Source organism: Centruroides sculpturatus, unplaced genomic scaffold (genome assembly GCF_000671375.1).
Source record: "Centruroides sculpturatus isolate CEXI.00-Female unplaced genomic scaffold, Cexi_2.0 scaffold89, whole genome shotgun sequence".
Classification (NCBI taxonomy): Eukaryota; Metazoa; Arthropoda; class Arachnida; order Scorpiones; family Buthidae; genus Centruroides; species Centruroides sculpturatus.
This window is the reverse complement of record NW_019384460.1, coordinates 327,875-347,057: the sequence shown is the minus strand read 5'-3', so window position 1 is coordinate 347,057 and position 19,183 is coordinate 327,875. Positions and strand designations below refer to the sequence as shown.

Sequence of the window (19,183 nt, the reverse complement as noted above, 5' to 3'; positions counted from 1 at the left end):
TGCTGCGTAATGAATGATTATTAAACATAATTATTTTCTAAATTAAAAATAAAATTAGATTACGGTTTAAATCACAAAATGTTTGTAAAAATTTAAACTGATGCCAAATTAAGAGTTCATTTAAAGGTCAGTTAATAATATAAAACACTATAAATTACATATGCATTTATTAATTATATGAAGAATTACAAACTTTATTCCAAGATTAATAAAATAATCGATGGAAGAAAAATAAGTTTATATTTTCCTACGAATTATTGGATGGAAATCCAAGAAAAATTTTTTTAAAAACCACTAAAAATATAATATTTTTTGTTTACTGTGCTATAAAAAAGCTTTTCTTTTTTCGGCTGATTTAACTCCGAAAATGATATTCTCTTTTATTTTTATAAAGAAAAACAATTCTTTAAAAATGATAAAAAGAATAATTTATTGATTTATATTATTATTTTCCTCACAAGAAAAAATAATGACAAAAGATCACATTATCGGATATAGACATATGTAAAAGTCTATAAATGTTAATTCTGTATATTCAATTAGAACATCTCTATCGGTTTTCTTTTATATACCGTTTCGGGACAACACTCGATTATAACGTAGACTGGACGTCAATAAATCCGAAATCGCAGATGCCGTAATAAGTCGATATCCGATGACGTCACGGCACAACCAAAATGAGACAAAACGTGAAGAGCAAGCAGCATGGCTGGCCCATCAAACACCAGCTGGAGGGATGTGCGGGATAAGTTTGCAGGTCGCACGGATAACGCTAACGATTAATATGCGAAATGGCCGAAAAACCCAAAGGACCTATTCGCGTCGGATTCTACGATATCGAGAGGACTATAGGCAAAGGAAATTTTGCCGTGGTCAAAGCTGCTCGACACAGGATAACAAAGACGGAGGTAAGCTAACCATACAAAACCATAACTTGCTGTAAACGCGGATAAGAAGGGTCGGTTGTTGATTTAGGCTANTTTATATTATTATTTTCCTCACAAGAAAAAATAATGACAAAAGATCACATTATCGGATATAGACATATGTAAAAGTCTATAAATGTTAATTCTGTATATTCAATTAGAACATCTCTATCGGTTTTCTTTTATATACCGTTTCGGGACAACACTCGATTATAACGTAGACTGGACGTCAATAAATCCGAAATCGCAGATGCCGTAATAAGTCGATATCCGATGACGTCACGGCACAACCAAAATGAGACAAAACGTGAAGAGCAAGCAGCATGGCTGGCCCATCAAACACCAGCTGGAGGGATGTGCGGGATAAGTTTGCAGGTCGCACGGATAACGCTAACGATTAATATGCGAAATGGCCGAAAAACCCAAAGGACCTATTCGCGTCGGATTCTACGATATCGAGAGGACTATAGGCAAAGGAAATTTTGCCGTGGTCAAAGCTGCTCGACACAGGATAACAAAGACGGAGGTAAGCTAACCATACAAAACCATAACTTGCTGTAAACGCGGATAAGAAGGGTCGGTTGTTGATTTAGGCTATTTGTTTCTATACGATAATACCGAACTAAACACGTGGTTTCGATCGATAACGCGTAAAACAATTTATCTGCACTTAGTTTTTCTTGCGGTGGAACAATAATTATCATAAGGAAAATTCGATTTTTAAACAATTTTTTTTTTTAAATTGTGTACTATATATATATATTTAGACGTTATTAAACAAGAAAATTTTAATTTATTTATACAGATAATTTTACTAAATAATAATGTATCAAAATGATTACGGGAATTTTCGTAAACCAATCGATCTTCATTTTCCTCTCCGTTGCCCTCAATCTTTATTTCTTCAATTTTTAGAACAAATAAAAGTGCAACTCATTAATGTTTCAGCACAAGTGGAGTGAACGACATATGTGGCGGAGGCCATTTTAAAAGGCCACGCAAATGTTTTCTTTGTTTTCTAAAATTAAAAATTAAATAAAGAAAAAATTTTTTCGGGTAAAAAATTTGTAAAATTAAAAATATAAGAAGAATCGGAGTAACAAAAAAATAGACAAATAAAAGCCAATCAAACTGGATAAAACTAAATATTTCGTTATATTTAAATTAACCAGGAACCCGTATTAATTCGCTTCAAAAGTTCATTTATCGATTTTTGAAACTAGACTCGACCAATCAGAAAAATACATTTATTTTATATAATTGTTTGAAAAGAATACGATTAATATGACTTATAAGAAAAAGAAGGAAAATGCATTTTATATATTATAGGTAGCCATTAAAATTGTGGATAAAACAGTATTAGATGCAACGAATCTAGAGAAAGTCTATCGTGAAGTACAGATCATGAAATTGCTCAATCATCCGCACATCATCAAGTTATATCAGGTAAATGCTTCATTATAATTTACTTCCGTTATCGTGACGTAACTGTTCATTCGTATTACTGAATGTCCACTACAGGAATCGAAGGAATATTGATTGCTCTCTCTTTCTCCTTCCCCTCTCTTTTCTTTTTCTCTTAACATTTTCAGTTTTTACAGCTCATTCAATATATTTATGCATATTTAATATACTAATATGTTTATACCGAATATATAAATTTACATAGTAAAAATTTAATTATTTTAATCAAAAATATTTCAAATTTTCAATCTATTTTTTCATTCCATGCCTGAAAAATCTTTCTGCTTTTTCCTTAATTCATTTCTGTACATTCTGTACATGCTTGAACTTCATTTGATGAAAAGTATTGACTTTTCAACACAGAATGCAAAAAAAATGGATTGAAAATTTTGAAATAATATTGATTTCACAATTATAAACATTAATTAAAACTGCCAGGATGATAAATATTACATTACAAAATTTCAATGCTATTTGTTCCTGAAGTGTTGGAAAGAATGTCATGAATTAAAGAACACACTTACGTGGTACTTCTATGCACTGAAATTTTGTAATGTAATATTGATTTTGTTGATAAATATGCATGATTGAAATNTATATATATATATATATATATATATATGTATATATATATATATAACAACTGTAAACATTTTTATTAAAAATTAAAATTCAAGAATTAAATATTTGATTTGAAATGTTTTATTTCTTAACAAGCATTTTACCACTTAAATACTTTCTATTCTTCCGAGTAAATTTTATTTTTAAAAACGTTATTTTTATGAAAATAACAGCTTTCTTAATATAAATCTTCATTCAAAATGATTATTATTAGGTGCTGTAATTTCACATTTTTCTTATAGACTAATGAGTATTAGCTCTCAAGTAAAATGAGGAGTTAAGATGCTTAATAACAATCTGTTTAAATGAAGACTAGAATTTACAAGCTTTTACTTGGAAGGAATCTTGATTGCCTATTGGTAAAATCTCCATCTAAAATTTTCACATAATTTTTCAAATTAAAGTTTTATTATTGCTCAATTCTAATATGAACTAAATTTTAATCAGATGATTAATTTCTCCTATTGAAATTCATTGTGTATAAATAAGATCATAATTAATTGATATAAATTTTATTAAAAAACTGTTTATCACATGATAATTATTATATTATATAGTCACAAGAGAGGATTATTTATAACTTAAAATTATTAATAGCAACTGAATATAGATAATTATAGATATGATAATTTAAATTTTAATTGAGCAAAATTATGTTTATAAAGATATATATATATATTTATTTATCTTAATGTTATAAACAATTCTCTCTTGTGGCTATATAATACAATTATCATTAATATAATAATAATTATATATATTTAGTAATATATTATTATTTTATATTTTTTGCAATATAATTATCTACTTAAATCCTCATTGTAAATAACAAACTTTTGTAGTACAACTGTTTTTCCACACTGTTTTTCATTTAAAATAAGTATTAAAATCATATTATATAAAAAGCTATTTACTTATAAAAGCTTGTGAATCCTACTGTTTATATAACACTCACACAGGGATTTGTTGGAAAACTGTTTTCAGTCAAAATTCAAACAGGAAAATGAAATACCTGCAACTGACATGCATTATTTATAACATTACACAGATTATAAATAGAACAGTTACATATTTTATTTTTTAGTCTAAAAACTTGATAAATTTCTTCAGTTTATGAAATATTAAAATATCAAAAGCTACTAAATGTAAAAAGTATATCATCATATAGATCAAAATATTTTCAAGCATTGTTTAGTTGAAAAATTACTAGAAGTAAAATGATGTAATATTAAATTTTATTTTGTTTTCCATGAGTGGTGATTAATCAATGTGTAACTGTTTATATGACAGCATTTTATTTGAAAATTTTTTTGCATATATTTATAAAAGAAAATTTTTAATGCAATATTAAATATTATATATTATNAAATTGGAGTTTGAAAATTTATAAGAAAAAATTTATGTTTATATTCATCATTTTATCTCTCGTCCCACATAATGAATATATATTTTTCAAATTTATATCCTTTATATAAACTGGGAGAGAAAAACTGTTTAATTTAAATATAAAAATATATCTAATATAAAATGTTATGCAAATTTCATATTACCTAAATAAATAATTTTTTTATATATATTTGATAAATATACTGCATTATATATATAATGATATACTGTATATGCATATAGATCACATATAATATTTAGCCTGCATAAAACTATCTGAGATTATTAAAGATACATATTATAATAATTCTAATTCTAAGTATAGTAATTTTTTATAAAAATAGAATAAACAGATTGATAATTATAATATTAAATATTTCAAAACAGATTTACTTTTCAAGTATTTTTCAAATTATTTGTAAGAATTACATAAACAAAATTTGTTTTGCTCCTTTAAAAGATCTTTCTGAAGTTACTATGTATTTTGCTATGAAGTGTGCTTTACAGGGGCATACTTATTATAAACTAAACTATAAAGCTGATTATATAAAAATAATGTCATGGAATAGTTTAATAATGAAACTGCAAATAAATATATATATTAAAATATAAAGATTGAATATAGTTCAATTTGGAATGAACTTTCCAATTAGAATCTAGATTTAATTTTATGCCAATATTTCAAGAAATTAGTTTAATCATTTACTTTTCAAAATCTTTCAGTTTCTTTAGAACTTTTTAATTATCTTAAATAACGACTATAAAAAATATACTCTAAATAAAGAAAAACAATTGTATTGTTTATTATTAAAATTTAAAACAAAACACTGAATAAAATTTTCTACTATATGCACTAAAACCAAATAAGTACAAAAGTGTGTTGGGAATTAAAGTTTCTGTTTATTTTTAACATAATTAATGTCTACAAAAAATTCATTAACTAGCTTTGAAAAGGTTCTCTATTTTTCAACATAATCCCATGTTTGCTGAGATATTTATCCAATCTAACAGTAAGTTCAATTCCTTTGTGAAAAAAATCTGGGCTTTGATGTTTCAGTCACTGGCAAATATTGTGTTTGACATCTTTGTCTTTTCAAAATTGTCTTCTATGCAGATATGCCTTCATATCACAAACAGTAAAAATCTGATGAGCTAAGTCCAAGCTGTATGATAGGTGAAAAAGAATTTCCTATTTGCAGCTTCCTCAGAAGTTTGGTGGCATCTTTTGCAATGTGTGGACAGACAATGTCATGAAAAAGAACTCTGTTTCAAGGGAGATCGGAGTTGAGTTTCCAAAGCATTTCTTCACAGGAAATTATGTTAACTGTTTTTCCTTTGCTGTGAAATTAATAAGTATTGGTTCATTAACACATTGACCATAATTTTACCTGGTACTTCTAACAGTACTGGGAAAGTTTTGAATTTCTTTTGAAAATATGGTGATTCCAAATCATTGGACTCCATCTTAGAAAAACTGCTCATAATGATGCAACCACATTCATTCCTTTGACTATATAGCACAAGTATGTATCATCCTACTTTGCATAATGGTTCAGGTTATTGAGAGAAAGATCCATTTGCAGTTGTTTCTGATCATAAGAAACAACTGCAAATGAGACCCATGACAGCAAAATTTTTGAAAGTCTAAACACTCATGGAAAATATCCCATATCATTTGATGTATACAGTCAAACATTTCTTACAGAGTTTTTGGTTATTCCAAATAACTTCTTTAATGTAAGCTCATTTATTATAGAATGTTGCTTCTGACCTTTCTTGTCAATTAATTTTTGTTTGACCAGACTAAAAATCTTGGTAGTATTTTCACATGCTTTGTACAGATATTACATCATTACCATTTACAACTTCCAGTTCTTCATAAATGTCAACTAGTACAGCCCACAAAAAGGAATTATGCTCCATATTTCTTCCTTTGAATATTTGGTAATTAATCCAGATGTGTTTGTAGGTACTAACTTGCAAAATTCTTTTGATTCTTTGCAAATTTATCATATAGTATATGTAAATCAAGAATGTACAACTTACTAATAAATTTGATTGTGCCTGTCAAGTTCATCCTTAGAATGAAAATTCATTCTTGTATCAAGGAAAAAAAATTTCAATTTGATTCACTGTAGTTTCATGAATTAATTCAAATATTTGCTTTCATTTAGCTTGCTAATTAGGAAACTTATAATGGTTACAAGTATTTACTTGAAAACTTTTGAATAAATTATAAGTTTAAAATTATGAAAATTATATTGAAGTAAAAAAATTATAAATTTATTCAATATATTTACTCTATTTTAATTGATAATAATGAATTATCAAAATAAATTATTATATTGGGGGCGTATCTGACTTTTGGCGCTGTTGGTGAAATTTCCTGCTCACTTCATTTGTGATAATATCTTAAATCAAATAATTGATTTAATCATTTTTTGACTTTTAAAAAGAAAACCAATAATTTATAGAACTATATATTTAACAATAGTTTGGCATTAATGGTTATGCAACGATCTCCAGTCAAACGTGGAAGACCACCACTCACCAGAACCAAATCAGTAAGTAAACGTAATGACGATATTGCAACAAGTTCCCGTTTAATTACTGACTACAACCTACAACCGGATAAAAATCTACAAGACACTTATATGGAGGCCAGGAAAATTAATGAAATATCAGACCAACATAATACTCAAGAATATTCAGGTGAGCCAAATGTACTTGATTCCTTACTATATAACCCGGATGAGTTACTAGACACTTCATCTGCCATTCTATGGAATAAGATATCTAACTTAATAAAAACATCTAATGACAAACTATTTAAGCAAATAAATGATTTTAAGGAGGAACTAAACTTAATTCATGTAAATTTAAATGAAACCAGGGAAAAACAGGCAGAAATGGAGGAACAGATTATGAATTTATGACAACAAATTAACACTATGCAAAATGAGAAGGACCTCACACAATTTAGAATGGATTCTTTAGTAAATGATTATAATCGTAATAATATTATAATATATAACTATCCTAACTCGAGATCTGTTTCTAAAGAAGAAATTCATAATTTTATTACTTCCTTATTGGAAATTTGTAATATAAATCAAGACGACATTTTAGATGTGATTCAGTTAACAAAACCACCACAAATCACCATTAAAATAATTTTTAACAAAATTCAACTCCGAAATCGAATTTTTTCTGCATAATCAGCTAGAAGATTGGAGAGATTCTCATATATCTCCAGACCTTAATAAAAACACAAGAATAAGACGAAAAAATCTACTTCCAGTGTTACATGAAATACGGAAACAAAATGCACAGGCCAAACTACATAATGACATCTTAATATCAGGATCTGAAAAAATTACTTACAATACTAATTTGAAAAATTTGGTATATGTTGATACTTTTTTACCTTACCGTAAATTGATAGACTGGGGAAGTTGATATAACACAAATCAAAGGCAAATTCAAAGTTCGAACAAACTTGATAATAACCACTCTTTTGATATACTAAATTGGAATTGTCAAGGTCTAAAAAATAAAACTTCAGTTATCAATTCTCTGCACACTAGATATAATCTGGCTATTATTGGCATAACAGAAACTTGGATAACAACAGAAAAATTTTATTCTACAAATTTCTCGAATAAATTTATAATTGAATCTTCAACGGCAAGTAAACCAGTAGGTCCCAGAAGACCAAGTGGTGGTTTATGTTTATTGATGGTAAGGGAATACTGTAAAATAATTCAAGTTAAAAAATCAAGGAACTATATCTTACTTCTCATCACAATAATTGGAAATAAAGAATTAAATAAGAATAACCAAATAATGATGATATTATTAACTTATGTTCCTCCCAGTGATTTAAATACTCTAAATGAAATCTTTAAAGTTATAGAATCATGGTACTATATAACTCCATATATTATTATATTGGGCGACTTCAACTCTAGAGTTGGTGAGAAAATGGATTCCAAATATAAGGGACCAAATCATTTAATTAATAATAGTCGAACATCAAAAGATAAACAGGTTAATAATTTGGGGAACAAGCTACTAGACTTCGTAAAAGAAAACAAACTCTATATATTGAATGGTCGTATTAAACCTGATACTCCTGCGGAATATACATGCTTAACGCATTCGGGGAAATCAACAATTGACCTTACAATATGTTCCGAACTACTTCTAGATCAGGGGTGTCCAACCTTTTTGTTTCTCTGGGCCGCATTGAAAAAAGTCAAGAAGTTTTGGGCCACAAGTATATATAATATATACTTGTGGCCCAATATACAAGTATATTTAAAAATTAACATGTCTAGATTATAATAATAAGTATTAAAATTTTATCACGAAACAAAATATTTTAAAAAATTACTTCTACCTACACTTTCAATTTTTATTTAGAAATAGATAAATTCATTTATTTGAAAAAACGCAAATATTTGGTTCATTTGAGTCTCTGATTAATAAAAAGCGACGAAACANTTTAACAATAAATTCTTCCAAAACGAAAATAATCATATTCCGCAATAACTGTAAAATATCTGAAAATAACACTAAAATATATCATGAAAATATACTCTTACAAACTGTAAATGAAATAGACTATTTGGGTGTCAGGTTTGAGTGGAACTTATCCTTTAAAGCACATTTTAATAAAATAAAAATTAAAGCAAAGCAAGCAATTGATAATCTATTATTTCTATGCTCTAAACTGAAAACTACCAACTTGAAAGTTCATATTAAACTATTTAACTCAACAATTGTTCCAATAATATATTATGCAAGTCCAATATGGAGTTTAGATTATATATTTAAATTAGAAATTCTTCATGTTTATTATTTACGCAAACTACTTCAACTTGAAAGAACAGTTCCAGGCTACGCTTTGAGACATGAAGTAAATAGAATTTGGTTTTTTCCCTTTGTTTTAAAACGTATAATTAAATTTTACTACAGAATTAAATTCAAAAATGATAATACAATAATATATCTTCACCATCAAAATATTAATCATAGTAAAGATCGTAAATTCAAACAACTATGGCAATACAAATTAACTCATATTTTAAATAGTTTTGGTATATCAGTATTACTATTCAATGACAATATTAACGACTGGAAATTCGGTTACTCTCTCCTAATAGATTCTGCAATTTCACAAGCAATAAATAGAGATCAAGATTCATTGTACCAAAGCAGTTATCATCCATGGTATATTAAACTATTGCAAATTCCATCTTTACAACCCTATATGTTTCAGCCAATAAATCTAAACGTAAAACGTCTAATAATTCAACTCCGTTTAAATAAATATTCTGTGTTTATTAATAATATATATATCGACCTAACAAGAACTTACTGTCCCTTATGCAACTCTGAAGAATTTTCACTACTCCACTTAATTCAAAGTTGTAAAGAACTTTTAAAACTACGTAATTACTATAAAATACCCCAAATATGTCAGACTAATTCAGAACTGGAGTTTAAATCAAGAGATCTTAATAAAACGGATCTTTATAAAATTTACAATTACTTTGTAAAAGTTTCAGAACAATACTATTTGTCAAACCAAAATTAATGTTTGTACAATCATCTGCTGTTTTGGAAAAGCATTTGATTTACCACGTTTGTAAATATAATTGATGTCTAAACTAAATGAGAATTGATTTGTAATTTAATATTTTTAAATTTTAAATTTACTATTCCTAGATGTATTTTTCTCAAATTATTTGTAAAATTCCCCCTCAACAGAGAAATTGTTCTCTATTGTTAACATTAACTAACACTGTATTAAACTATTTGATGTAAATCATATTGTATAATATAAATTCTATGCTGTGAAATAAATTTAATTGGAATATAAATTATTATATTGAAAATTTGCTAGAAAAAGATTTTACATTTTTAATATACTGTATATAACTTATTGCTGATAGTTATTGCATAGCATAAATTAAACAATAAAATTTTAAATTAAAATAATTTAAAAAATCATGAATAATAAAATATTTAATTTAACATTTAAATATTCAAAACATATAGGATGATTTTCTGCCTGTTAAATTGAAACCAAAGTGTTTTGTCAAATTAATAACTTTTCTTCAGAACAATCGTAAAACTAATATATGTAAAATTAAAAATTTTCTATTTTTTGTAACATTGTTTGATTTGAATTTTTGGAGATTAGTTCTGAATAGAAGGAAGTAAAATTTTATATAAACTATTTAAATTCTGTAAATTTTGAATTATTATGTAGGGAAGGATTAAAAGGAAAATTAATTTTTATTAATAATACTAATTTATATGAAAAATACTTTTTGTTCATTCTTCTTCAGACTTACAAAGATAACTGAATTGAAATTTTCTGAATGAAAAAATATAACAAAAGAATAATTAATATATAATAAATTTATATTTATAGAATTTTTTCAAAAATTACATTTAAATTGATAATTTTTATTAAAAAAAGTTTAAATATCAAGCATAAACTTTTTTCTAGTTCATGAAGAAAAAATTAGAATCAGTATTCTAAATAATAACTGAATTTATCATCATAAACATACAATTGTTATTTAGAATATAGATTCTAATTTTTTCTTCAATAAAGCTCAATAAAAACTTGAAAATATTTTGAAATACGTAAGAGATTTAAAGAAAAACTGTTTCCAGTTTATTTACTATACGTGGAGTCCAAACTAAATTTCTAATAAATTTTTCTGTATGAATAACAAAATAGATGTTAATTATAATCCTATTGAATATATTAATATTCAATAGGATATTTGTGTTATGATATTTGGATGAAGAATTTTTCATAATAAAATTTGCATATTTAAACAAATGAAGATGTAATATTTAAATAGAATGTTTGTTAGAAGTAAGAGTTTTATTAATCTTTTACTTTTCTTTCCTTAGTCAAAATATTTATCAGAATAACAGAAGACAATGTACTATGTAAAAATTTATTCAATTCTAGTGTAATTGCATTTTCAGTTTTAATATATACTGATTAAAATTGATTGATCTATTTTTGAATTCAAATTTCATTACAAAAACGTTTTATGAATGCATAAATAATCAAATGATGATAATTTTTCTATATTAAAAATTTAATTTAATATGCATATTTTTAATTATCAAACAACAAAAACCAAATATTTTGAACAGGAACAAATATTTTAAAATTAATATTTTATTTTCTTATTTTTCAATTTTTGATAAAATAAAAACTTTATAACAAGAGTGTCCAAAACCAAAATCCAGCTTACAAAATAACAGAGCTAACATTTTCTCCCTTTTAACATGGGTGAAAATGTTAGCTTTGTTATTTTGTAAGCTGAGTTTTTGAGTGGTTGTTTTAATAAAAACTTTCATCTGTAACTACATAACAGTCTTAATTTATATTTTAAAATATAAAAAATGTTCCTTGTTTATAATTAAATTATTTCTGCACTTTTAAAATGATCATCATCCATTAAAATTAAAAGAATATTGTTTTTATCAAATTTTAAAACTAATTGCTATATTTTATACAATAATAACAATCATTTAAAGACAATTACATCTGTATTCATAACCAAGGATCAAGAATTACATTTAGAAGTTAACCAGTAAGCATTTACATTCTAAAGTGAAGTAAATGGTTGTTAACTCCTAACTCTAATTCTTAATCCTTGGATGTGAATATGGCCATTAGTGCTTTATTGAAATATCTTTAGGTTCACCATTGCCTGAATGGATTAAACCACTAAACACTGGTAGTTAGTCCTGCATTCACATCTGACCAACATGCTGGCCATGAGTTTTTTTGGTTTTTCTTCATGTGTCTAACATTGAAATAGAAACCAGTTCCCATAGAAAGGGCTCTCAGAAGATAATCCCTTGGCAGAAAATTGTACTGATGCACTGATCACATACTGCAAGAGGTTACAGGACTATATCCAGGACACTAGATGTTCTATTGCCTCTAATAACTACCTAAGTAAGTTACAGGCTAGAGTCATTAGCCTCACCAACACCCCTCTAGCAAGTATCCTCCATTTCTGCCACACTGCCATCACCACCCCAGCCAATCTATGCATCTTCACCTTTGCCAAAGCTCAGAAACCTGGCAACCAACTGTGGTGTTCGTGTGGTTGAAATAGTACGATCCATGAATGAAAAGCACAGAAAGAAATGTTGCGACAGTTACAATAATAAACACTTTCCTTTTTTTTCAATACAAACAGGTTCGGTTTTATCAGGGATCCCAACTGATGTATGAAATCTTTACAATGCAAGGGGTATCAACAGAAAATCTTTCAGTTTTACAATAATTCATGGTATGACATCCTCCTAGCGCGTAACAATTAATATTTTATATTCGCGTAACTAAATCTAACTTAACCCTAACTTAAGGCTAACTTAATACTAAGGAAATGACAAGGAAGACAGGACAGCGGGAAGGTAAAAGAAAGAAAGAGATAACTTCATTCGGGCCTTTCCTTTTATGTTCTGATGTCTCTGCGTTTTGGGTAGGATTTTCTCTTAACAACGATGGCTCTCGCTTCCACTATGTTCTTGACTCTCCTTGCTTTTTGGAAGGTCTTCAACACGCCAGTCACCGGATCTCTAATCGTGGAGATTCCACTTCCTTGGGCTCTTCCCGATCTATCTCGAGGTGCCTGTAGGCCTTATGATCTGACCATGGTTCCTCCTCAGTTCATTACTCGACTTCTCAAAGAATTCCTTTGTTCTTCGCCACGAAGTAACATTTGGAGCTCCCTTTGACACGTCTAGCTCTCTCCGTGTCTCCTTCAATACTGCCTTCCTCTCTCTTGCTATCTTTCCACCATTCCTCCTACAACTATAGTTCTTTCCGATTCTCAGAACGGCTAATCCTATACGCTATTGTTCTTTCCGATTCTCAGAACGGCTAATTCCACCCAAAGGCCTTCCAAATGACAGTTATCATTTGGAAGGTTCTAGAAGGTCATTTGGAACTGTCATTTGGAAGGTTCTAGAAGGAACAGACAAAGGAAATAGAAGAAATAGGGAAAGAAGATTGGAATTATAACTATATACAAATTAAAATACATATGTCGATACGGCTGACGGCCACACAACTATGTCCTATCGTAGACAAAGCATCATCACCTACCATACAACTTGAAAAGATCAAAAGCTTCATCGTGGACTGCCTCCTTACATACCCACATTCCACAATTGGAATTAATAAGTCACCTCAAGGAACTTCTGTCTGGGACACACTTCACTTCATGGTCTTTGACTTCCAATCACTATACCCATCTATCTGCATTGAACCTTGTTTCTGCTCCCTCTGGGATTTCTTCCTCACCCATGTTAAGGACGCAAACACCACACACACATATTGGAATTAACTGATCATCTCTGCCATTCATCCTTTTTCTCCTTCAAAGGAGAAACTTTCCTACAAAGTAAAGGGGTCCCTATGGGCAGCCCTTTATCTGATGCAAATTAGTAGTACGTCAACTTGAGACCACCGTCCTTCCCACCTTCACCAGCCATGTTCACCTGTATACCAGATATATTGATAATATTTGTATAATTTGGAGGGATAAATCCATTATTCTGGATTTCTTACAAGCAATCAATCACAACACCTTCGACCTAGTACTCCATCTTGAACAGAGCAATGCCCACTCCATTCATTGTCATGCACATCTAAATCACCAACAAACTGGAACACCTGTCTAGTCAGGTCTACAGGGAACCCACCGATCTCCCTACCTACATCCCAGTCTCATCCCATGATCCTTTCACTTTCAAAAAGGCAGCTTTCAGATCCTTAATATGAAGAGCATTTTCCTATTCATCTCGCAAACAGGAAAGAGAAGGAGCTTTGTACTTTTATCCAATACGCCAGAATGGTTACTTGCCGCACACTATTAGGAGACTTGTATGCAATCTTTCCAACACCACTTTCACCCAGCTAATTAAACCCTCTCAAGAAGAAAGAAAGTTTAAGGCTGTCACCTACAACAAGTCCCTTGTCACACTTTACAAAGAAACTGTGTGAGGAAACAAATGTTGTTTGGCATTCTGCAGAAGTCCAGCTATTGCGTCTCTCCTTCACACTACCAAAGACTGTCCCAACAAGAACCACCTGCCAGGCATCTACAGTATCCCCATCATTGACCATCATTACAACTGCAACTTACAATAGATAGGTGTTACATCTCGACCATTACATATCCATCTCACAGAACATCAAACATCTATCAGAAAAGGTTTAACCAATATGACTGTGACTATCTACACATTCAACCCAGGCATCCAGGTAATTTCCATGATACACACTTCTTACATAATGAATCTAAACCATATGTCCTTAAACATTTGGAACAAGTAGAAATTTACAAGGCCACCCACCATAACTGAGCTATAAACTATTGCAACATTGACTCCTTTCTCTTCCCCCTCCTCTCTTTTTATGTCATACACTCTTTCCCCCCTACACATGTGTTCAGCAATTCCCAGTGTCTTTCTCAGCAGTTTGTTGCTTGATGATGCCTGTTTAACATGGGCAAAAACATTTGCACTTTGTTTATAATTTTGTCGCTGGTTTGTTAGGTTATTGCAGTGTTTATTATTTTAAATTAATTATTGATTCTTATAATTAAGTAGGATTTTTTAAATTAAAAAATTTGTGAAACAAAATNAGTATGGTAGTATATTCATTTACAGATTTGCCTCAGATAATAAAGAACTTCAGTTCTACTGTATGTTATATATATTATACTTTTCCACATCAATATTTTTATTAATTCACAGAAGAAATTTTCAGCTTTAATATAAATATTAATATATTTAGTTTCTGAATATGCTAGTCAAGGAGAAATTTTTGGTAAGATTTAATAATTTTTGTTTGTTAATAAATTTATTTTAATTTCATAAAACAATATGTAATAAAACAACCATAACAGATGTTTTGTTTGAGGATTTTGAATTTATCTGATTCTTAATAAAGTGTGTGTATGTGCCTGCGTATAATTGGGCTACAATTTGAAAAACTGTAAACCTATAAATTCTCTCTGTCCTTCTGTTCGTCTGTCAGTCTGTCTTTCCTTAACCTCGAGAACAGGATTATATAGATGAAAGACAAGATATGGAATAGTGTTGTATATATTTATACATAAATTAAAAATTGTTGCAAATAAGTATTTTAAAAAAGGAATGAAACATTTCTTATACTTTAAAGTAATGGTATTCAAACTGTGTTCTGAGATACTCTAGAGTTCTTCAACAATATCTTCTCCCTTAGGGAAAGGAGATCCCAATTAACTATATATGAACTTCCAATGCAAACCAGAAGTAATGTTATTTCAATTCAAAAATTTCCCCAAAAGGTGTTCGGCCACACAACTATGTCCTATCGTAGACAAAGCATCATCACCTACCATACAACTTGAAAAGATCAAAAGCTTCATCGTGGACTGCCTCCTTACATNAGTACATCCACCACATATTTTATTTCACCAAGTAAGTTTTTATTATTTTATTTTTAATTGTAGCCCTTATATCGTGGCTAGCAATTCGGAATGTAATTGTGATATTAAAAATACATTTAGAGAAGTCTACGGTTTTTACTGGCTTATCGAATATACAATACAAATGGATCCTAGACCAGCGATTCCCAGCCTATGGTACGCGTACCCCTAGGGGTAGGCGATAGATTGTTTAGGGGTACAGAAAAAAGTTAGTTATTATGGCAGAAAAAAATAATATATTATGTATCACAAACTAATAGTATTAAAAAATTATTAGGTAAAAAATGTTCCTTGCAACAATCACAAGTTTATTATGCATTTTTTCATTTAGTTTTTTTTTTTTTAATTTAAAGTTACAATATGTAAAATTAACAATATGAGTACTCACTAAATTTCTTAAATGAAAGGTACAATCTAGAGATATGACATGTCACAGGGTATGCTAATGAAAAAAGGTTGGGAACCACTGCCCTAGACCATCACTGACACACAATTGACTGATTGTTCCTGGATGTCGGCTTCTTACAGAAACACAGCTTCCCTATCATCAAATGTCACGGCACGCCCCTGGAATTCTGTAACATCCTATCTGTCTTTTGCCATCAATATTCTAATGTTTCCTGGCATGAAACTTTGCTGAATCGTCAAACACATCCTCCTGATTTCAAATCAACTTCTGATCCAAATGATTCAACTTTCAAAATTTTGGATGGACTTCTTTATTTGAGGATTTGTTATAATCATGCTTTCTTTTTTTATGATTGGGAGAATCGTTCATGTTGTATCTTCTTTTGCCAAACAAAAGAAGAATCTTCTTTCATTTGGCTAAAGAAGCTAATATATGTTATCATTTTAAATTTTCTTTAAAAAGTCCAATTTTATTTTATAGCAGTTTCTCCTTTCTTTGTGCAGTGTTCCACAATAATTTTAGCAGCATTTTTCATGGCAGTCTGTCCTGGATATGTCAGACTCCATCTCTTGTCACCTAAAACCTTCATTGTGGCAGCCTGACCAAGCCAGTGATAGGCATAGAAAGAAGAGTTCCTTAATGATTAGAGGGTAGAAAGAATTAAAAAATAGTATAATCATCATCAGCCATTCACTTGATACAGTCAAGGTTAAAAGTACTACAGTATTTACATGCTCAGTGCATTTACAGAAAAGCTTTTATGAATTATAAAAAGTATGGTAGTATATTCATTTACAGATTTGCCTCAGATAATAAAGAACTTCAGTTCTACTGTATGTTATATATATTATACTTTTCCACATCAATATTTTTATTATATTCACAGAAGAAATTTTCAGCTTTAATATAAATATTAACTAAATCTGATAGTAATTTCAATAAATAATTTTTTAAATATTTTATTAATAGATTTCATTGCCACTCAAGGAAGAATGTTGGAAAGTATGGCAAGACAAAAGTTTTGGCAAATTATTTCTGCTGTTGAATATTGTCATGATAGACATATTGTTCATAGAGACTTAAAGGTAAAATTATAAATCATCATCTTTTAAATACATAGCCAAATGATCATCTTAAATACTTCGGCTATAAATCCACTAATTTTAATAATTAATACTAAGTAATTTGCTACTAGAGGTAGATGTTAGGTGCCATCTCTTATCTAAATTAATAATTATAATTTAAATAATTTAGAATTATCTGAAAAAAAAAGAACTGACCTAGGTCAGAGCTAATTCTTTTCTTCTTTTATAAATGAATTATTTTGTATTAAAATATTAATTAATTATAAACAAAGGTAATGTTTTAATAATTCTATAACAAAATTTTCAATTAAATTACAGAATTGGTTACAGGATCATTTCTTTTTTACTGGATTATGGATTTAAACTCTAATTCTGATGTGGATATTGTATTTATCAGATTTTACCTGAAATGAGACATTAACTGTAGTAAAATATACTTTAAAAATATAAGTTATACAAAGAGGGGTTCAAGAATTTTCACGGTTATTGTGGTTATCATATGATCCAGTAGGTTCTAGAAGTTTGGTATCATTCCATGAAATATACAAAATATATATCTTTGGTCAAAGCTTTGTATATAATTAAGCTGTGCTGTAGTCCTTATCAGATATCCCTAGCATGTTTTCTAAAAGCTGTGTAACCTCAAACATAATGTTATTAATATATGTGAAAGGAAGACTTTCAAAATATCTTCCTTTCACTTGGAATAGACTAGCAGCATAAAACCTTTCTCACTAATTTCTAGCCTTATTAACTGGAGTACAAACGTTTTCGGCCTTCTTAATAGGCNTCATTCCTCTTACTCACAAGTTAGGGATAATGCATGTTAATCCACGTAGTATAAATCTGATTAACTGGTGTCGGGAATCCTGACAGAAGGAAAAGGGTGATTACGCAATCATCTAATTCCACTTTAAATTAACATTCAAACTGTAAATGAACTTATTGGTTAAAGCCCTCCACCCTCAATTTTCCTTGAATTAGGAAAACCATCCTTGTAAGACAAACAGAGGGCTGAGAGAATAGTTGCCGATTAAGTGGTACAAGAGTCTTAACTACTCCATATCCCCATCTAGCCCCTCACACATGTAATGGCTACCGCAATAGCAAATGTTCCTCACTCAGGCAGGATTTAAACTCTAATTCTGATGTGGATATTGTATTTATCAGATTTTACCTGAAATGAGACATTAACTGTAGTAAAATATACTTTAAAAATATAAGTTATACAAAGAGGGGTTCAAGAATTTTCACGGTTATTGTGGTTATCATATGATCCAGTAGGTTCTAGAAGTTTGGTATCATTCCATGAAATATACAAAATATATATCTTTGGTCAAAGCTTTGTATATAATTAAGCTGTGCTGTAGTCCTTATCAGATATCCCTAGCATGTTTTCTAAAAGCTGTGTAACCTCAAACATAATGTTATTAATATATGTGAAAGGAAGACTTTCAAAATATCTTCCTTTCACTTGGAATAGACTAGCAGCATAAAACCTTTCTCACTAATTTCTAGCCTTATTAACTGGAGTACAAACGTTTTCGGCCTTCTTAATAGGCCTTCCTCGGGTACACTGTGGAGCGTCGGTTAGAAGAAGTTTAAATGCTGCCAATGTTTACCCAGGTGTCGTCTTACCCGTGACGTCTTCGTCGATGATAGGTATACGACACCAGGGAGAAAAACTACATACTTTTGGTAAAGAAGGGAGGTGTGCAGATAGGATACTTGCTAAAGTTGGGGAAAAAAGATTTAGAG

General features: G+C 29.2%; 1 protein-coding gene across 1 annotated transcript in view; it reads left to right on the top strand.

The window, feature by feature from the left end:
* Positions 1-1,154: 1,154 nt before the first annotated feature.
* Positions 1,155-19,183, top strand: part of LOC111620825 (serine/threonine-protein kinase SIK2-like) — an 82,043-nt gene continuing 64,014 nt past the window's right edge. The window contains 5 exon segments of the mRNA XM_023362817.1: positions 1,155-1,452; positions 2,256-2,378; positions 6,584-6,596; positions 15,229-15,288; positions 17,310-17,425. Coding sequence (XP_023218585.1) covers positions 1,336-1,452; positions 2,256-2,378; positions 6,584-6,596; positions 15,229-15,288; positions 17,310-17,425 — 429 coding nt within the window. The 5' untranslated portion in view covers positions 1,155-1,335.